Source organism: Pezoporus wallicus, unplaced genomic scaffold (genome assembly GCF_028554395.1).
Source record: "Pezoporus wallicus isolate ANWC-B61680 ecotype Strahan unplaced genomic scaffold, APGP_CSIRO_Pwel_v1 contig_5958, whole genome shotgun sequence".
In the NCBI taxonomy this organism is placed as follows: Eukaryota; Metazoa; Chordata; class Aves; order Psittaciformes; family Psittacidae; genus Pezoporus; species Pezoporus wallicus.
The window spans coordinates 1,960,552-1,974,590 of NW_026638491.1; the positions used below are offsets into that span (position 1 = coordinate 1,960,552).

A 14,039-nucleotide genomic window follows, 5' to 3' on the forward strand; every position below is an offset into this window, starting at 1 on the left:
CCCGTTTTTCACAAATGCCATACTTTTAATGAAACCTTCATTCGTGCTACTGCAGTGCCTGCTTATGCTCTTGTGGTGGTTTTGCACTGGTGGATCGTTAAATTCGGTAACCTAAACTAAGAATTGCTTAATTCAATCTAAAGAAAAATAAGTCAAAAGGACATCTCCAGAAATACTAATACAATAAATGCATTTAACACCGAACTCCCACAAAAATAGTGGACGTAAGTATGTAACAAATGATCATGCAAAGCAATACAGATAAGGTTCTAATTTTGAGTCTTTATGACTCAGTTTATCACTGTACATGAGAAAAGCAGGTCACATTTGCACACAATATTTCACATTAATTTTCAAACATGTACTTATAAAGTCCACAAATAGCACCAATTTTTGGATGAATGGTGAGCACTTTGGAGGATAAGATTGTAGTTTAGAACTTTTTATAAATTCAGCAAAGCTCTGCACTTAGAACAAAATGCAGACAGAAAACGAGGTATCACAACATAGGCAGCAACACATCCAGGAAAGGATTTAGGACTTTTATCATGGACCTCCTGACCAATGCTGTGATGCTCCTGCAATAGAGGCACATTTAGTACCTTTAGGGGATTCTGCATGGAGACAAGTGAAGAAATTATGATGCTCCCAAGGATTATTTTATCTGAATCCTACATTATTCTATGCTGAGGGTCCAGACTGACTATTTTCAGGGGGTTATAAATAAGACTGAACTCTCAGCTGCAGAAATGACAAAATTAAAAAAAAAGATGCCCTACAATGAAAATATGGAAATTTTAACAAGAAAGAGGCAGAGTGTATGTGAAGTTGGAGAGAGAACAGGGGAAACTTCGTAATAACTGTCTCAAAATACCAAGCAAATTCTTAATTTAGGAAGAAAATATTATGAGAGCAATATAAACACTATTAATGAAGTTCCAGTTTAGACATTATTAAAAGCTTGAACAGGCCACATCAAGAGATGAAGTTTTTGGTGGCGTTGAACACCTCTTCAGAACAGATTCAGAAAACATCCACCAAGAGTTCTCTTGGGATATTTATTCTTTCTCATCAAACAAGGGAGATAGACGAGATGAGGGTCAGAACTACATTGCTAGTATTCTATGTTATTTACCAGACTCAATCTATTACACTTCATACATATGATGATTAAGAAGGCCAGTTTAGGTACTATCCTATAGACAATCAGTGCTTGATTGTTGCCTTAGAGTATAATCTGCCTTCAAACAATTTCCAGACTGTTGCTAAACATCAAGAAAGAGACAGATCAGCAATCTGCATGACAACAGTTGGGAACGGCTTATGTAAAGAAGCCAACAGGACATGATAACCAAAGCTTTCAAAGTGTGCACTGTGCCCCTGAGTTCTACAATTACTATTGGTGTAAGAGCCGTGTTATAATATCCCCAGACTTCTATGACTGAATTTGGCATCTTTAACTCCCCAACCATATTTAATTTAGCTATTTAACATACGTTTACACAACTGTGGGAGACAATATCAGTCGATTGTTTTAGAGACAAATTGTGCACTGGGTGTGATAAAAGGACAAAGAAAAACAAGTGTCAAAGCATTAAATAAACAGTAGTAAAATCAGATTTAAAAGCCTCAACTTTCTCAGAGGAAAACAGATTTAGGATGGCAGAATCCAAACTACACTTCCCTAAGGGTCTCTGCTCCATGGCAAGTATAAAGGTAACCATAAGTAGCAAAAAAAAAAAAAAAAACAAAAAAATAAAAACAACCACCAAAAAACAACAAACAAAAAACTCCCACCAGAATACAAAACCCAAAAATACCTGTCTGTCCAAGAACTTTTTTAACAGCTGTGCTATTTATAGGACCAAGACCCTGCAGCTTAATGATTAATGAAGATTGACCGTTCCTGCTGACTCGCAGTGTCAGACAGAAGTAAATGAACCATAAGAAGGTTGTAAAAAGCAGAGCAAAGCCCCTGCAGAGGCAAGTCATGGCAGCTGCTTACTGCAAGTCACCCTTTGCAGTGGGCTGCAGCACTCGAACTGCTGCAGCATGACCACAACTGCTAAAAAGTGTTCTTCCAGCCCGAGTGTACAATGTCCACACCAGTCACTGAGATGTCAGCCCTTAACACCTTGTTGCTCTAGCATGTGCCCCTTTCCAGTGCTTTGAGGCACTACATTTGTTGATCAGTTTAAAACTCTATAGCTGTGTAAAACAGAAGCCACAGCCCCAACAGAATCTTGACCTGAGTGCAGAGCATGGATTCAGGTTTTCCCCACCAAAAACATTACAACACACGCTTCATGACTTGAAAGTGATGCTCACAGGCTTGAAAATAAGGTGGATTACAATCTGTAAAGCATGGGGGAAGACATGCTTTTTGTGGTCAACTTTCATTTCTTTCTATCCTGGCTATACTGCAAAGTCTTGTTAACATGAATAAAGCACTCCGCTTCATGCAGTGCATTCACATGCTTTGCCTTGACTATCATTTGAAGAGTTTATGTGTCTCCTCATGGAGGCGGAGGTTTATGCCAGTAGTCCAGCAGTAGCATTTAGTTTCTTGCCACTATTAAGGAATTTTCACTGAGTTCTGTTCCACTGAGTAATTCATTGAATAACCTTTTCTCCATCTGAGCACAGGAAAAATGTAACAGTGAGCAATGTGAAAGTTATTGCACACACAGGTTTTAATTCCACTGCACAGCTGCTCAGACACCATGAGGACCTCCACATTATAATAAAAGCAGCACAAACCCTTGAGCTAAACATTTTTCCTTCTCTAGTTCCTAGCCACAACACAAGAGACATCAGTATTCATCATTGTAAGTATTCATTGGATACTCCAGTATGAATCTTAAATCTGCATCAAGACTGGCAGACACTACCTGAGTGAACTTCAGTTAATTGTGCTGATGTGGGGTGAGCACAGTGAGAGCCTTTGAAACTCTCATCCACCAACAAGAATACTGATTTCAGATTGCAAGTCATAAAATAAAGCTAATTCAGCAATCTTCCTTCCACTGAGACCCACTGGGCTTTTTTTTTTTTTTGACCTATACAGATTTTCCATTTGCATCCCACTCTGCTCACTTTCAATTCCTCTGTACTTCAGCAAAGCTTAGTGAGGTTCTCACTGCACTGAGTTAGAAATATGCCTAGCCATAAAGGCAAAAGTCAGGCCAAGTCTTTCCCATAACCCACAGCTAGAGAGATATTAACAACTAAAATACAGAAATGAATGGTGACAAGTTTCTTTTAAAACAGATAAAACAATGCCATTTCCACTCCTGAACAGCAGCTGATGTTTCAATGCTAGCTTATGCTTTAAAAAAAAAAAAAACTAAAAAAAAAAAACAACCTAAGAAAACTAAAAATATTTCACTCAAATGCTATTAGGAAATTGTTTAATATCAAGGATGATGGAGTTATTCCAATATCAAATAAGTTCGCACTTATTCTAGATTTTCTGATAAAAAGCAGAAAGGCCTCTAGGCAAACTAAGGGCAAATACATGTAGAGTTTGCATATTGTATTTGTTGTACACAAAAACCACAAGATGCTTCAGGAAGAGCTGCTAGGATTAAGTTGGTTTCTGTCCCCTTGTAGATCACCAATATTAGAACTTTAGAGTATTTCCCTTAAATATATAGAACTTATTCTTTGAGGTAAGCATAATTTTCTATAAACTGTTATCATTATCAATGTTATTACCCATCCTGTAAGTTATAGTCAGTATCATTCAACATTTTTTCTAAGTTTGGAAAGTCAAATAGCAAACAATGCTTCATCTTAGAATCAACAAACAACAGAACTACATCATTTCTACCTACTTTCAGAAATATGAACTGTATTCTCAATTTCCAGAATTCCTTTCATGCAATGTGATCTTGAATTAGCTGGAAACACTATTACGTGAATCATCACTCTGGATTCTGATCATTTTAATAAGGATAAACAACATTTCATCCCGCTGAATGTGTTTGTTAAGTAAAATACTACAGAGCATCAATAAAACAGCAGAATCTAATTTATGACTGATAAAGTAGTAATTATAGCTGTGGCAAGCACTTCTCAGAGTCATAATCTACATCTGAATGGACAAAAATATCTAGGCAAAGAAACACAAAAAGCAAAATGTGAACAAAGCAATTTTCATATTATTTGGATAACAAATGCTGGTGTCCTAGCCTCTAGTTCAAACAATTAATGCTTATTTTTAACTAAGAATGTGAGAAGGCAGTCTGAAGTCAAGGCACAAAAGTCTTGACCTCTTTAAGAGGCTGCATCGAATATAAAATATGCCATGTTGTTCTCACGTCAACTTCCACAAATATTTGTGCTTACACAACATTGTCTGCATTCTGCTGTGTGTGTAACATCACCCTTTGAGCCAAGCATGCAGTAAGGAAGACTCCTAGAGGTGCAGGTCAGCAAAGTTCTCTCACCTGAAAACTTCCTGCATGGTCATCTTCTTTGTCACCTTCTTTTCCTTCTTTAAGGGCGATCAACGTGAATCCTCGAAAGTAAGCAGGAGTGGCAGCAGAAAGTGTCACTAAGATACAGTGAACAGAGAAATAATGAAATATAATATTAATTGGGAAGTCAACACTTGCATATATTTTCAGAGTTCAACTTTTAATGTGTTTTAAGTTGGTATTCACCAGACCTAGAGCGCTAACAACATGGAGCAGAGCCAACCAGAATATAAAAACGTTGAGTCCAAGTTTCCACATAAACCAGAGAAGACTGGCATGATGTGAAATACCTCAGGGTTTGTGGATTTGCTTGGGTATTTTTCCCCTCAAAGCAGATTGCTAATCTGCTCACATCTACACAAGGGCGTCATGGTTTAAACACAGTTGGTTTAAACCCTCACCTTAGCTTTTCCCAGGCAGGATGGAGAATCAAAAGAATGTAAAACCTGCAGGTTGATATGAGAACAGCTTAATAACTCAAGTGCAATATATACTACTAATACTAATACTACTACTAATACTAATACTAACAAGGGAAATAACAAGGGAAAATAATATAAAACTAAAAGGGAAAAAAACAATAAACCCAGCCGCTGACCGATACCCAGCCCAACCCGAGCAAGTGATCTGCCCTTCCAGGTGACTCCCCCCAGTTTATATACTAGGCATGACATGCTGTGGTATGGAATACCCCTTTAGCTAATTTGGGTCACGTGTCCTGTCCCTGCTTCTTCCTGGCTTCTTGTGCCCCTCCTCATTGCTAGAACATGAGAGCCTGAGCAGTCCTTGATCAGGGTGTTACAGAGCAACAACTAAAACACTGATGTGTTATCATCAGCATTGTTCTCAGACTGAAGCTAAAACTCAGCACTGCACCAGCTACTAGGGAGAAAATTAACTCTATCCAAGCTGAAGGCAGGACAGAGGGTTATTGTGGTGGATCTCTTTTTTTTTTTTTTTTTTTTCCTTGTGGGTTATTCAGTTTCAGTTTGTGGGTTTCTTTAATGCAAGGGAACATCTCCTGAATATCTGGCTTCAGCTTTTGTCCTGCCCAGACAAGGATATAGGTATTTCAGCACATTTCAGCACTTCAGCAGGAAGTTTCTTTAGCTGCAAAGCAAGATGACCACATTGTCTGCTCCAGCTCAGCACTCCAGCTGGTGGAGATGGTCACTCTAGAACTGTCTTTTCTCTCCCTGAACCTCAGGGCAGAGGAGGATGCAGAGTACAACTCATAGCTGAAGCTGACCTCTAAAGATTGCACTGGCAGCTCCGGTTGCCCAAAGCATGCTACACATCAGCAATCCCCCTTTCTTTACATACCAGTCCCGTCCAGGAGGGTGTCACTAGAGCCACCAGCAGAGAACAAGTAACATAATGCTGACTAATCTGATTTTGCAACACTCAGGACTAGGATCACATCCCTCCTTTTCTGCTAGAGCAAGATACATTTGTATGGTTTTCCGGTTTGCCATCATCAGTACCTAGGCACCACCAGCAACAGTCAAGTGACACCAGCTGCAACCCTTCGTAACACTATCAGAAAGACGGAAAAAGGCAGAACTTTGAGGCAGGACTTTTGGGGGAGTTTTAAAATTACTGAACCTTTTTCAACACCTTTTAGGAATCCTTTTCTGAAACAGAGGTAAATATTAGGGAAAAGGACTTTTTGAACTAAGACAGACAGAAAACCAGACTACTGATGCTTTTAAGTAGCTTTTACTTTAAGCACAATGCAGGCAGCGCTGCTTGTAGCGCACTGTTGTCGCACTCTCAAACCCTGACTGGCACAATAAAAACTAAAGACCACCCAGAGCTTTCATACAACTACCAGTGCTGCTTCATAAGAGAGTGTTCACAGAAGACTCCTCCTCACACAAATAGGCCATGAGAGGTCGAATCACCTTACTAAAATTACAGATTGTTCTTAAAAGAGATGGATTTCAAAATATTCCCAGAGTTATTTGCAATATATGGAGAGCTCTTTGGTCCAGAAATTCAGTTGTCGAAAAATATAAAATCAGATTTGAAGATTTATAGCATTATGCAGCTGTATTTGGGTCTAAAAAACATACATAACTTCCTGACTGTATGTGGAAAAGGGGGTTTTTGGACAGAGACAAAAGGTTAAAAATTTAAATCGAAGTGACCTGTTTAGACCTGTATGCCTGCAAGCACCTTTACAAACCTAGAGCAGCAATCAGCATAACAGCAAGTCCCCCAGCTCTCAGAATTTTCAGCACACTTTCCATCCCATGGAACCTTATAATAAGGTTAAAATTCATAATTGGGGGGAGAAAAACTTTCACATTTTATATACAGGAACTAAGCAGTAGCAAAATAGCATTAAGATTTCTTATTACATTTCTAAGTATTGCTCCAATTAATTAATCCATTATCTGCTCAATAATTAGTATTATTTGTCCAATTTCACACACTTTCGCAGCTCTTATCTGAATGCAAATCCACAGCCAGCCCCTCAGTTACAGTAACTGACAACAGCATACTGCTCAACTCAACAAGCACAAATGCATCACATTTGCTTGAACACCAATTCTTAGAAACTAATTGTCATAAAGGTATTTACATTAAACAAGTTTTTCCATGTATTACATATAATTCAAAACTCTGAATCACTATGAGTAAAAGGTTACACCAGAAACACTTAATTATGCAAACAGAGAATCCAGCTGTGAATTGACTCAACAGTTTTCATCATTTTCCTCACAAATTTACAGATCAAACCAGCCAGCTTTCAAATTTCTAAACAAATGCCTACCTATAAACTAGAGGACATCTGAAATGCTACAAAAACATCAGGAAAGAAAAAGGAAAAAAGAAGACAGGAAGGTCATTCCAAAGCCTGACTCACAGTTTTTGCATGCCTAAGGTTAGCAGTACTCATGCTGTGGTTGCACAGTCATTTAAACCCACAATAAATCCCTGCTTTCCCCACCACAAATGATCCTGCCCTTCCCTGTGGTGCACTGCTCCTCCAGCACCCGCATCCAGGCGGCTCTGCTGTCAGCCCGACCAAGGAACACATCCAGCCTAAAGGGAGAACAAACCGTTGGAGACTTGACCCAGGTCCAGCCCCTAAGTAGCCACTGCTGCCGAGGAACAGGACACCCAGAGACTGGCAAGGGGCCAGAGGGTGATGGACTGCAGGAGCAAAGTGGACCCAAGTGAGATGTCGGTGTGACTTGTTGAGGATTTTAGTGTCTGTGCAACCTCAACTCAAGGGTACCAACATGAACACGTGCTTTGGTGGCCCCTGGACTAGACCAGAGCACATGTTAACGAACACTCAAGCTGAAAAGATTTCTGCCAGTTTTCTGAACTACCCAGTGTGCTCAGACACCACTGCAGTGCAAGGCTTATATTTGAGGCACTCCTAAATACACAGCCTTGCTATGGTGGTGGTTCTGTAGGCACTGGCTCTGAACTGATTTTTTCAGCCCAGGAGGAGGCTCACATTGCACAGTCAGCAGTGGGAAGCTGTCAGGCTACATCTGGTTTCCACAAGAGAGAGCAGCTCCTCCTCCCTAGGAGTTGAGAGTTCTTCCTGAGCTAAACTCTGCCCTTTAACAAACCAGCTGGGCACTGCTCACACTGTACTCACATTAATATCCACTGAATAATATGAACTTCCTGTAAAGTTCAGTTACATCTCAGTGCAAGTTTCAAAGTTAAAGATTATGCTTTAAGGGAAAGATTACATATTAACAATTACTTTTGTCTGTTTCCACCCCCTCCAGCAAATCTCTGATTACAAATTGCATTTTGGCAGGCACCTTCAACACACTCCTCCTTCCCCAGTCTCCCCAGCTAAAGGTGGGGTGATCAAAGCAATTTTTCCTTTGGTTTCAGGCATGAAATTTGACTTTCTACAACCTACACAACAGCACATCCTGCACTGCATATCATACAAGTACCAACAAATACACTTTTAATATCTGCTTTTAACCATAATCTGTGAAACTTAAGAATCGCTAAAATTTTTACTGGATGACTGTTTATATGCAAAGTATAGAAAAGAGGGTTTGCATCTTGGGGGGGGGAAGAGAGATGGAAAGAAAAAGGTTCAACATTCCTTAGAAGTCTGCAAACCAGTGCAATGCATTATGCAAGATTAAATGAGCTTTTCCTTGGAAACTGAGGTGAACAAACCTGCAAGTGGAAATTCCATTAAAAAAAAATAAACAGCATCCATATAGATGGTATATCTAAGGACTACACTAGTCAAATCTTTGTTTTCTTCATCAGAATAATATGTTAATTACATGGCAGAAACCATGTCCACTGCATGTTAGCACATGAAATGGACACACTGCTGCCTTTTTTTAGAAGCAATTTCATTTGTATTTTTAATAGGATCAAATTTATCCCATTTTTCATGGAAAACTCACGCAATCATTAATCTAACTCTACAGAACAATAAAACTATGACTGAGTACTTTCAAAGATCATTACCCCATGACACCATCTAAACCTAAGGCTCACTTGTGTCCTTTGAATGCAACAGGAACTTTGACCTTCAGTGAAGAAAGAGCAGCTACATCAGGGTGTAAGTTAACCAGCAGGTAGGAGAGAATCTCCATCCCAGGATGGTATGCCCACAAATGTGGTACTACAGGAGGATTTGCCCACCACATGCATTTGGCTGCCAGGGGAGATGCAACATACTGCAGCCTGAAAGACCAGGCAGATGAAGGTCCCTTGCAGACTACAGCATCTGAAGTCCCAAATAAGATGTTATAAATCAGTCATGTCACCAACCCTGTGAGACACCACAAAGCCCATAGCCAGTGTCGCTTTGTTAGACATAAGGGAGAAAAGGAAGATATCTCCTCAGCTCTGCAGGTACCTCGTTTTGAAGTGTCTGAGACAGGAAAACGTGTTTTTATTTACTGCCGCCAGTGTGTGCAGACCAGAGGAGGCACATACTCATTCAAATAGGTTATTCAGGGGTCAGGGCCATTTCTTCTGCCACAGTTCCAGAGAAGTGGAAAACCAAGGCTTTCACACACACAGATCCACCAGAGATTTCCCTTTAGGGCAAATAGATCCTGCGTGATTTAAGGCAAGTAGCTACAGGAAAGCCATAGAAACTTCCCCAAAGACAAATGGCAGTTGTGAACTGTGATTATCTGACTCTCCCATGGCAAGAGTGCTGCGGTGTTCCCTCCAGTCACTGTAGCTTGAGGGTCTCACAGGAGCGTCTCAGCAGCCAATGATCAACAGAGTTACGAACATAAATGGATGCCTCTATAACATCAACTTGGTGGAGCACAGCATTTCTACGTGCAATTAAATCCTCTGTTCTCCACCTGGCATACACACTAGTTTATTCCAGGAGCCTGCTAGGGAATGTGCCAAGGATCCAGATTGCATTAAATCAAGCAGGGGCCATAGAAACAGGCACATTTGGCTCCAGCACAACAATGGTTGTGCAAAACTTCCTCAGTGTTGTGCATCTAGTAATTTACAGATAAAAACCCCACAAACCTCCCACCTTTTTTTTTTTTTTAGCATTAGTTGGATTTTCTAGCTTTTGTATGAGACAGTAATAGAGTTGCAGTTGCACTGCACAAACTCCTTTGGGAATGAGCTCTGAAACTTCCTCTAATGCTGTGCAGTTTAACTGTTGCCATAGATAACATGTATGCTATGGTAACATTTACTTCTTCGCGCCATTTAGGAAGTGTTGCTAAAGGTCTGTCTAGATAATCTTATGTGCCCTCTAAGTACTTCAATACTAAGTACCAAAATCTTGGGCACATATTTGGTCTACATTTTTACTTTTTACTATTATCTGTAATTTTCTCACTGCCAAGAAGCTACAATATACTAATATGATCTTATTAATTGAGTTCCTAATGCCAAGACCTAGTATCTCTACAAAATGAGTTGCGCTAATTCATCGGGGGTTTCCTTCCCCCTATGGTTCCACACAATAGAAACCTCTTCTGTAGATGACTGAAAATATTCAACAACACTTCTACGGAAATAAACTCCAAAACTTTTTAAGAACATTCACAATTGTCACTATCAAAGAAAACAGCACTTATCTTTACCCTTCTTAGATGTATCAAGCAGGCATGCGAGATGAAATCTTTCAGACCCAAGGTACTAATCCTAACACCTGCAACAGTCAACCAATTTGTGGGAAATGGGCATTTCCTCACACCACATTAAAATTAAAAAATTCCTAAGGAGGGGTGCGAAATAAAAAATAAAAATTAAAGTAATGAAAAGTTACAAGATGATCCTCAAAACAGTTAATCACTGCTGCAGATGTATTTTTCAGCCTTTAAGAGAACATGGTGCCTATGCTGTGTGCACACTTTTTCCTCCCTGTCTATGCTAAGGTTCCTATGTTCATGCAATGGGAAAACATTGCTCTTTACACTGAATCTAAGGAAGGTAAGGAGAAATACTTAGAAGAAAGTCTCAAAATTTGCTTTCCAAAAAGTAGATATTGCCCAACAAGTACATCAGCTCTGGTACCTAAAAACATCCACATTGTTTTCAAAGTGCTTTTAAAAGACGAAGTTAACAACGTGCTCCAAGGTTTGTTTCTAAAGGTATTATATGGTGAGGCAGGACAAGTGACCAAAAACTGCCTTTGCCTATTAACTAGAAAAACACACTGAAATGTACTCCGGAAGGTAATTTCGAGGATTGCATGTGAACTGCTCAGCAAAGAGCCGATGCCTTCATCTCTTATTTGCAGTGGTCATTAGCACCATCCCTGCCTCTTTCCTGTTTGAACCATCTGTTCATTTCCCCGGAAAAAAAAAGAAAAAAAAAAAAAAAATGGACGGGGGTGGGATAAACATAAGTGGAAAATGTGGGCAGTTGGCAGCGTGCTGCATCACTGTTTGCCCATATGCTAACTCATTATATTAACATTCCTATTTCAGGGCAAGAACAACTAGCTCCGAGTTTCCTTCCTGCTGAATCTTAAAGCTTCCCCTATTCACTGTGTTACATTTAAAGGGATAGGAAGAAATCTTAGAGAAGTAGGTAAACGGGGGAAGAGTGTGGTTTGTATTACATCAATTTGTGATCTTGTGCTAGCGCTGAGCCGGTACAGAGAATTCATAAAAGAAAGGAAATTCCTCCCAATACTGAGTTAATGGCTGGGAGTAAAGTGATACCGTGAAATCCAACTCCTTCTCACTTGTCATGAAAGCATCCCCAATAAAGTAATGCGTGGGAATATATTACCCTGTTTTAACCCACGCAGTCACACATGCACGCTAAAAGGGATCCACAGATGACAGGCAGAGACACGTTATAGTTTGAGCCCCTTGTCCTGACCACTGTCGTTCACAGGGGATGTAGAGGATGGTCAACTTACCCCGGTAACTGTTCCCAGGCTTGTAAAATTCTGGGTCGCCCTCCACCCTGAGGCTAAATTCATTGTACCCTTCCCTCCTGGTGCCTTGGGCTCGCAGGATACGACTGCAATATCCCTCGGATTTCGCGGCTTTCTCCAAGGTTTCGTCAGAAAAGCCCTTCGCCACCAAGGGGAAAGTCAACGCCAGAAGCCGCAGGGCGAGAGGCTGAAGATGCGCTCCCATCCTCGGCGCTTCGCACAACTTTTGACCGGCGGGGCGGCGGCGGCGGCGCCCGCAAGGGGGGCGGCCAGGACCGGCACGGCGGGCAGCACGGGCCGGACGGGCTCGGGCAGCCCCAGCCGGCAGCAGCCCCCAGCGTGAAGCTGCCGGGTCGGAGGGACAGGCTGGGCGGCTGCAGGGGAGAGGGAGGGGAAAAGCAGGGAGGGGGCAGAGAGGGAGGGGAGAGGGAGTGGAGGAGGAGGTACGTCTGATCTTGCCCAGAGCCCGAAGTGAAGTGCTGGTTTGTTTCAGAGCGTGTGATTAGCGGCTCGGCAGTGTTTATTTAGCCTAGCTGAATTCACTGTGTTCGGCGGAGGAGCGGAGCAGGGGGGGACGCTGTTGTCTCCCAGGCATCCAGCGGCAGAAAGGCTGCCACTCGGGCTGAGCCCTCAGACCTGAAATTAATCACCCACATTCATGCCACAGTCTATAGTTACTGCAGGGATAACAAGCCCCGAAGAATTTCCCACTCTTCCACTCCCCCATCTCTCTCCAAACCAGCAAACAAGATAAACATTATCAACTAAACCAGTGCAGATGGACCAAGACAACAGCTTGCATTCGACAAGCAAGGACCATTGACTGCAGCTTCTCGGGGGTAAGCATCTCAGTGCCACAGAGGAGAGAGATGCAGAGAGATAGATGTGCCAGAAACATGAGATTTTTTTCCTACCCCAGCCTACAAGCATGCACACCAACGGTGCAGGCTGTGTAAGTGTACCCGTATGTAGATGTACCTGTGTTTATGTAAGTGTGCCTGCAAGCACACCATCTACACACAACAGCTGAGAACAAAGTTCACCTCCATGAACATGGGAGATATTGAAAAAACCCAGACAGATGCAAACAGGATTAAATAAGGAGGGAGCAGGTCTCATTGTTTTGCCTTAATACAAGGCATGCTGACACATAATGACTTCTTTAAAGCCACAAAAGGAATTTATGGCAGCGGAAAACACATCAACCTTGACAGCCCAGGATCCCCAAGGCTTCAATCCCCAGGTGCTGCTCTTTTCTCCCTTTCTCCACTGCTTTATAAGTGGAAAAGAAAGTTGGAAAGATATGTCCTCCATCAGGACCTGGGTACTTTCAGAACGCCAGATGTACAAGAGGGCGCAAACTCCTTTTTAGTCTCCATCTCTGGGAGTATCATAGAATGGTTAGGGTTGGAAAGGACCTTAAGATCATCTAGTTCCAAGCCCCTGACATAGGCCAGGGCACCTTGCCACCTAGACCATGTTGCCCGAGGCTCTGTCTAACCTTGCCTTGAAGACTGTAGCAGAGTCATAAATGCAATGCATTTAAGCACAACTCCCTTGGAAATATGGGAAATAGGAAGCAGCTTCAAACTCTCTTGGTGCCCACTAAGGCATTTGTTAGTATCAGATTTGCAAGATTTTGGGTTCCAAACGTCCCATTAGAAGTTGTTTAGCAATAGCCTAGTGCTATGTGCCAAATAAAGGTGTTCTTTCAGGTCTCTGTTAGGACACTGAACATTTTACTTTCTGGAAGGATACTCGCCAAGAGCTTTGCTACTGTAAGCTTGTCTGTAAACATATAACATATAAACAAAAATATAAAGAATATAAACCAATAGACCCTCAAAACATATGTTTAGTAATGACAAAGTTAAAAGCTAAATTCCCATCCGCCTGTTATTGTATATTTAGTTGCACACTTCTGAAAATCATGTTCGTTTAGGTAATTAAGTGACTACAGTTCAGCCATGTCATTGACTCGTATCATTTGACTGCTATGTTCACCTCATTCATTTTATGAGAACAAGGTGCACTTTATCCAGGTTCAGTCAAATTTATCAGTGAAGGAAAGCAAACCAATACACAACTGAAAATGACAACTATAACCATATTGGTGTAAGATGCCTGTGATTCACTCTCCATACTAGACTTCTCATTTCTTTTGCTGAGATTGA

General features: G+C 41.2%; 1 protein-coding gene across 1 annotated transcript in view; it reads right to left on the reverse strand.

The window, feature by feature from the left end:
- SPON1 (spondin 1) overlaps window positions 1–12,107 on the reverse strand; it is a 194,061-nt gene extending 181,954 nt beyond the window's left edge. The window contains exons 1-2 of the mRNA XM_057410951.1: window positions 11,848–12,107; window positions 4,452–4,558 (exon numbers count right to left, since the gene is read on the reverse strand). Coding sequence (XP_057266934.1) covers window positions 4,452–4,558; window positions 11,848–12,070 — 330 coding nt within the window. The 5' untranslated portion in view covers window positions 12,071–12,107. The remainder of the gene's footprint in view (window positions 1–4,451; window positions 4,559–11,847) is intronic.
- Between the last annotated feature and the right edge of the window lie 1,932 nt (window positions 12,108–14,039).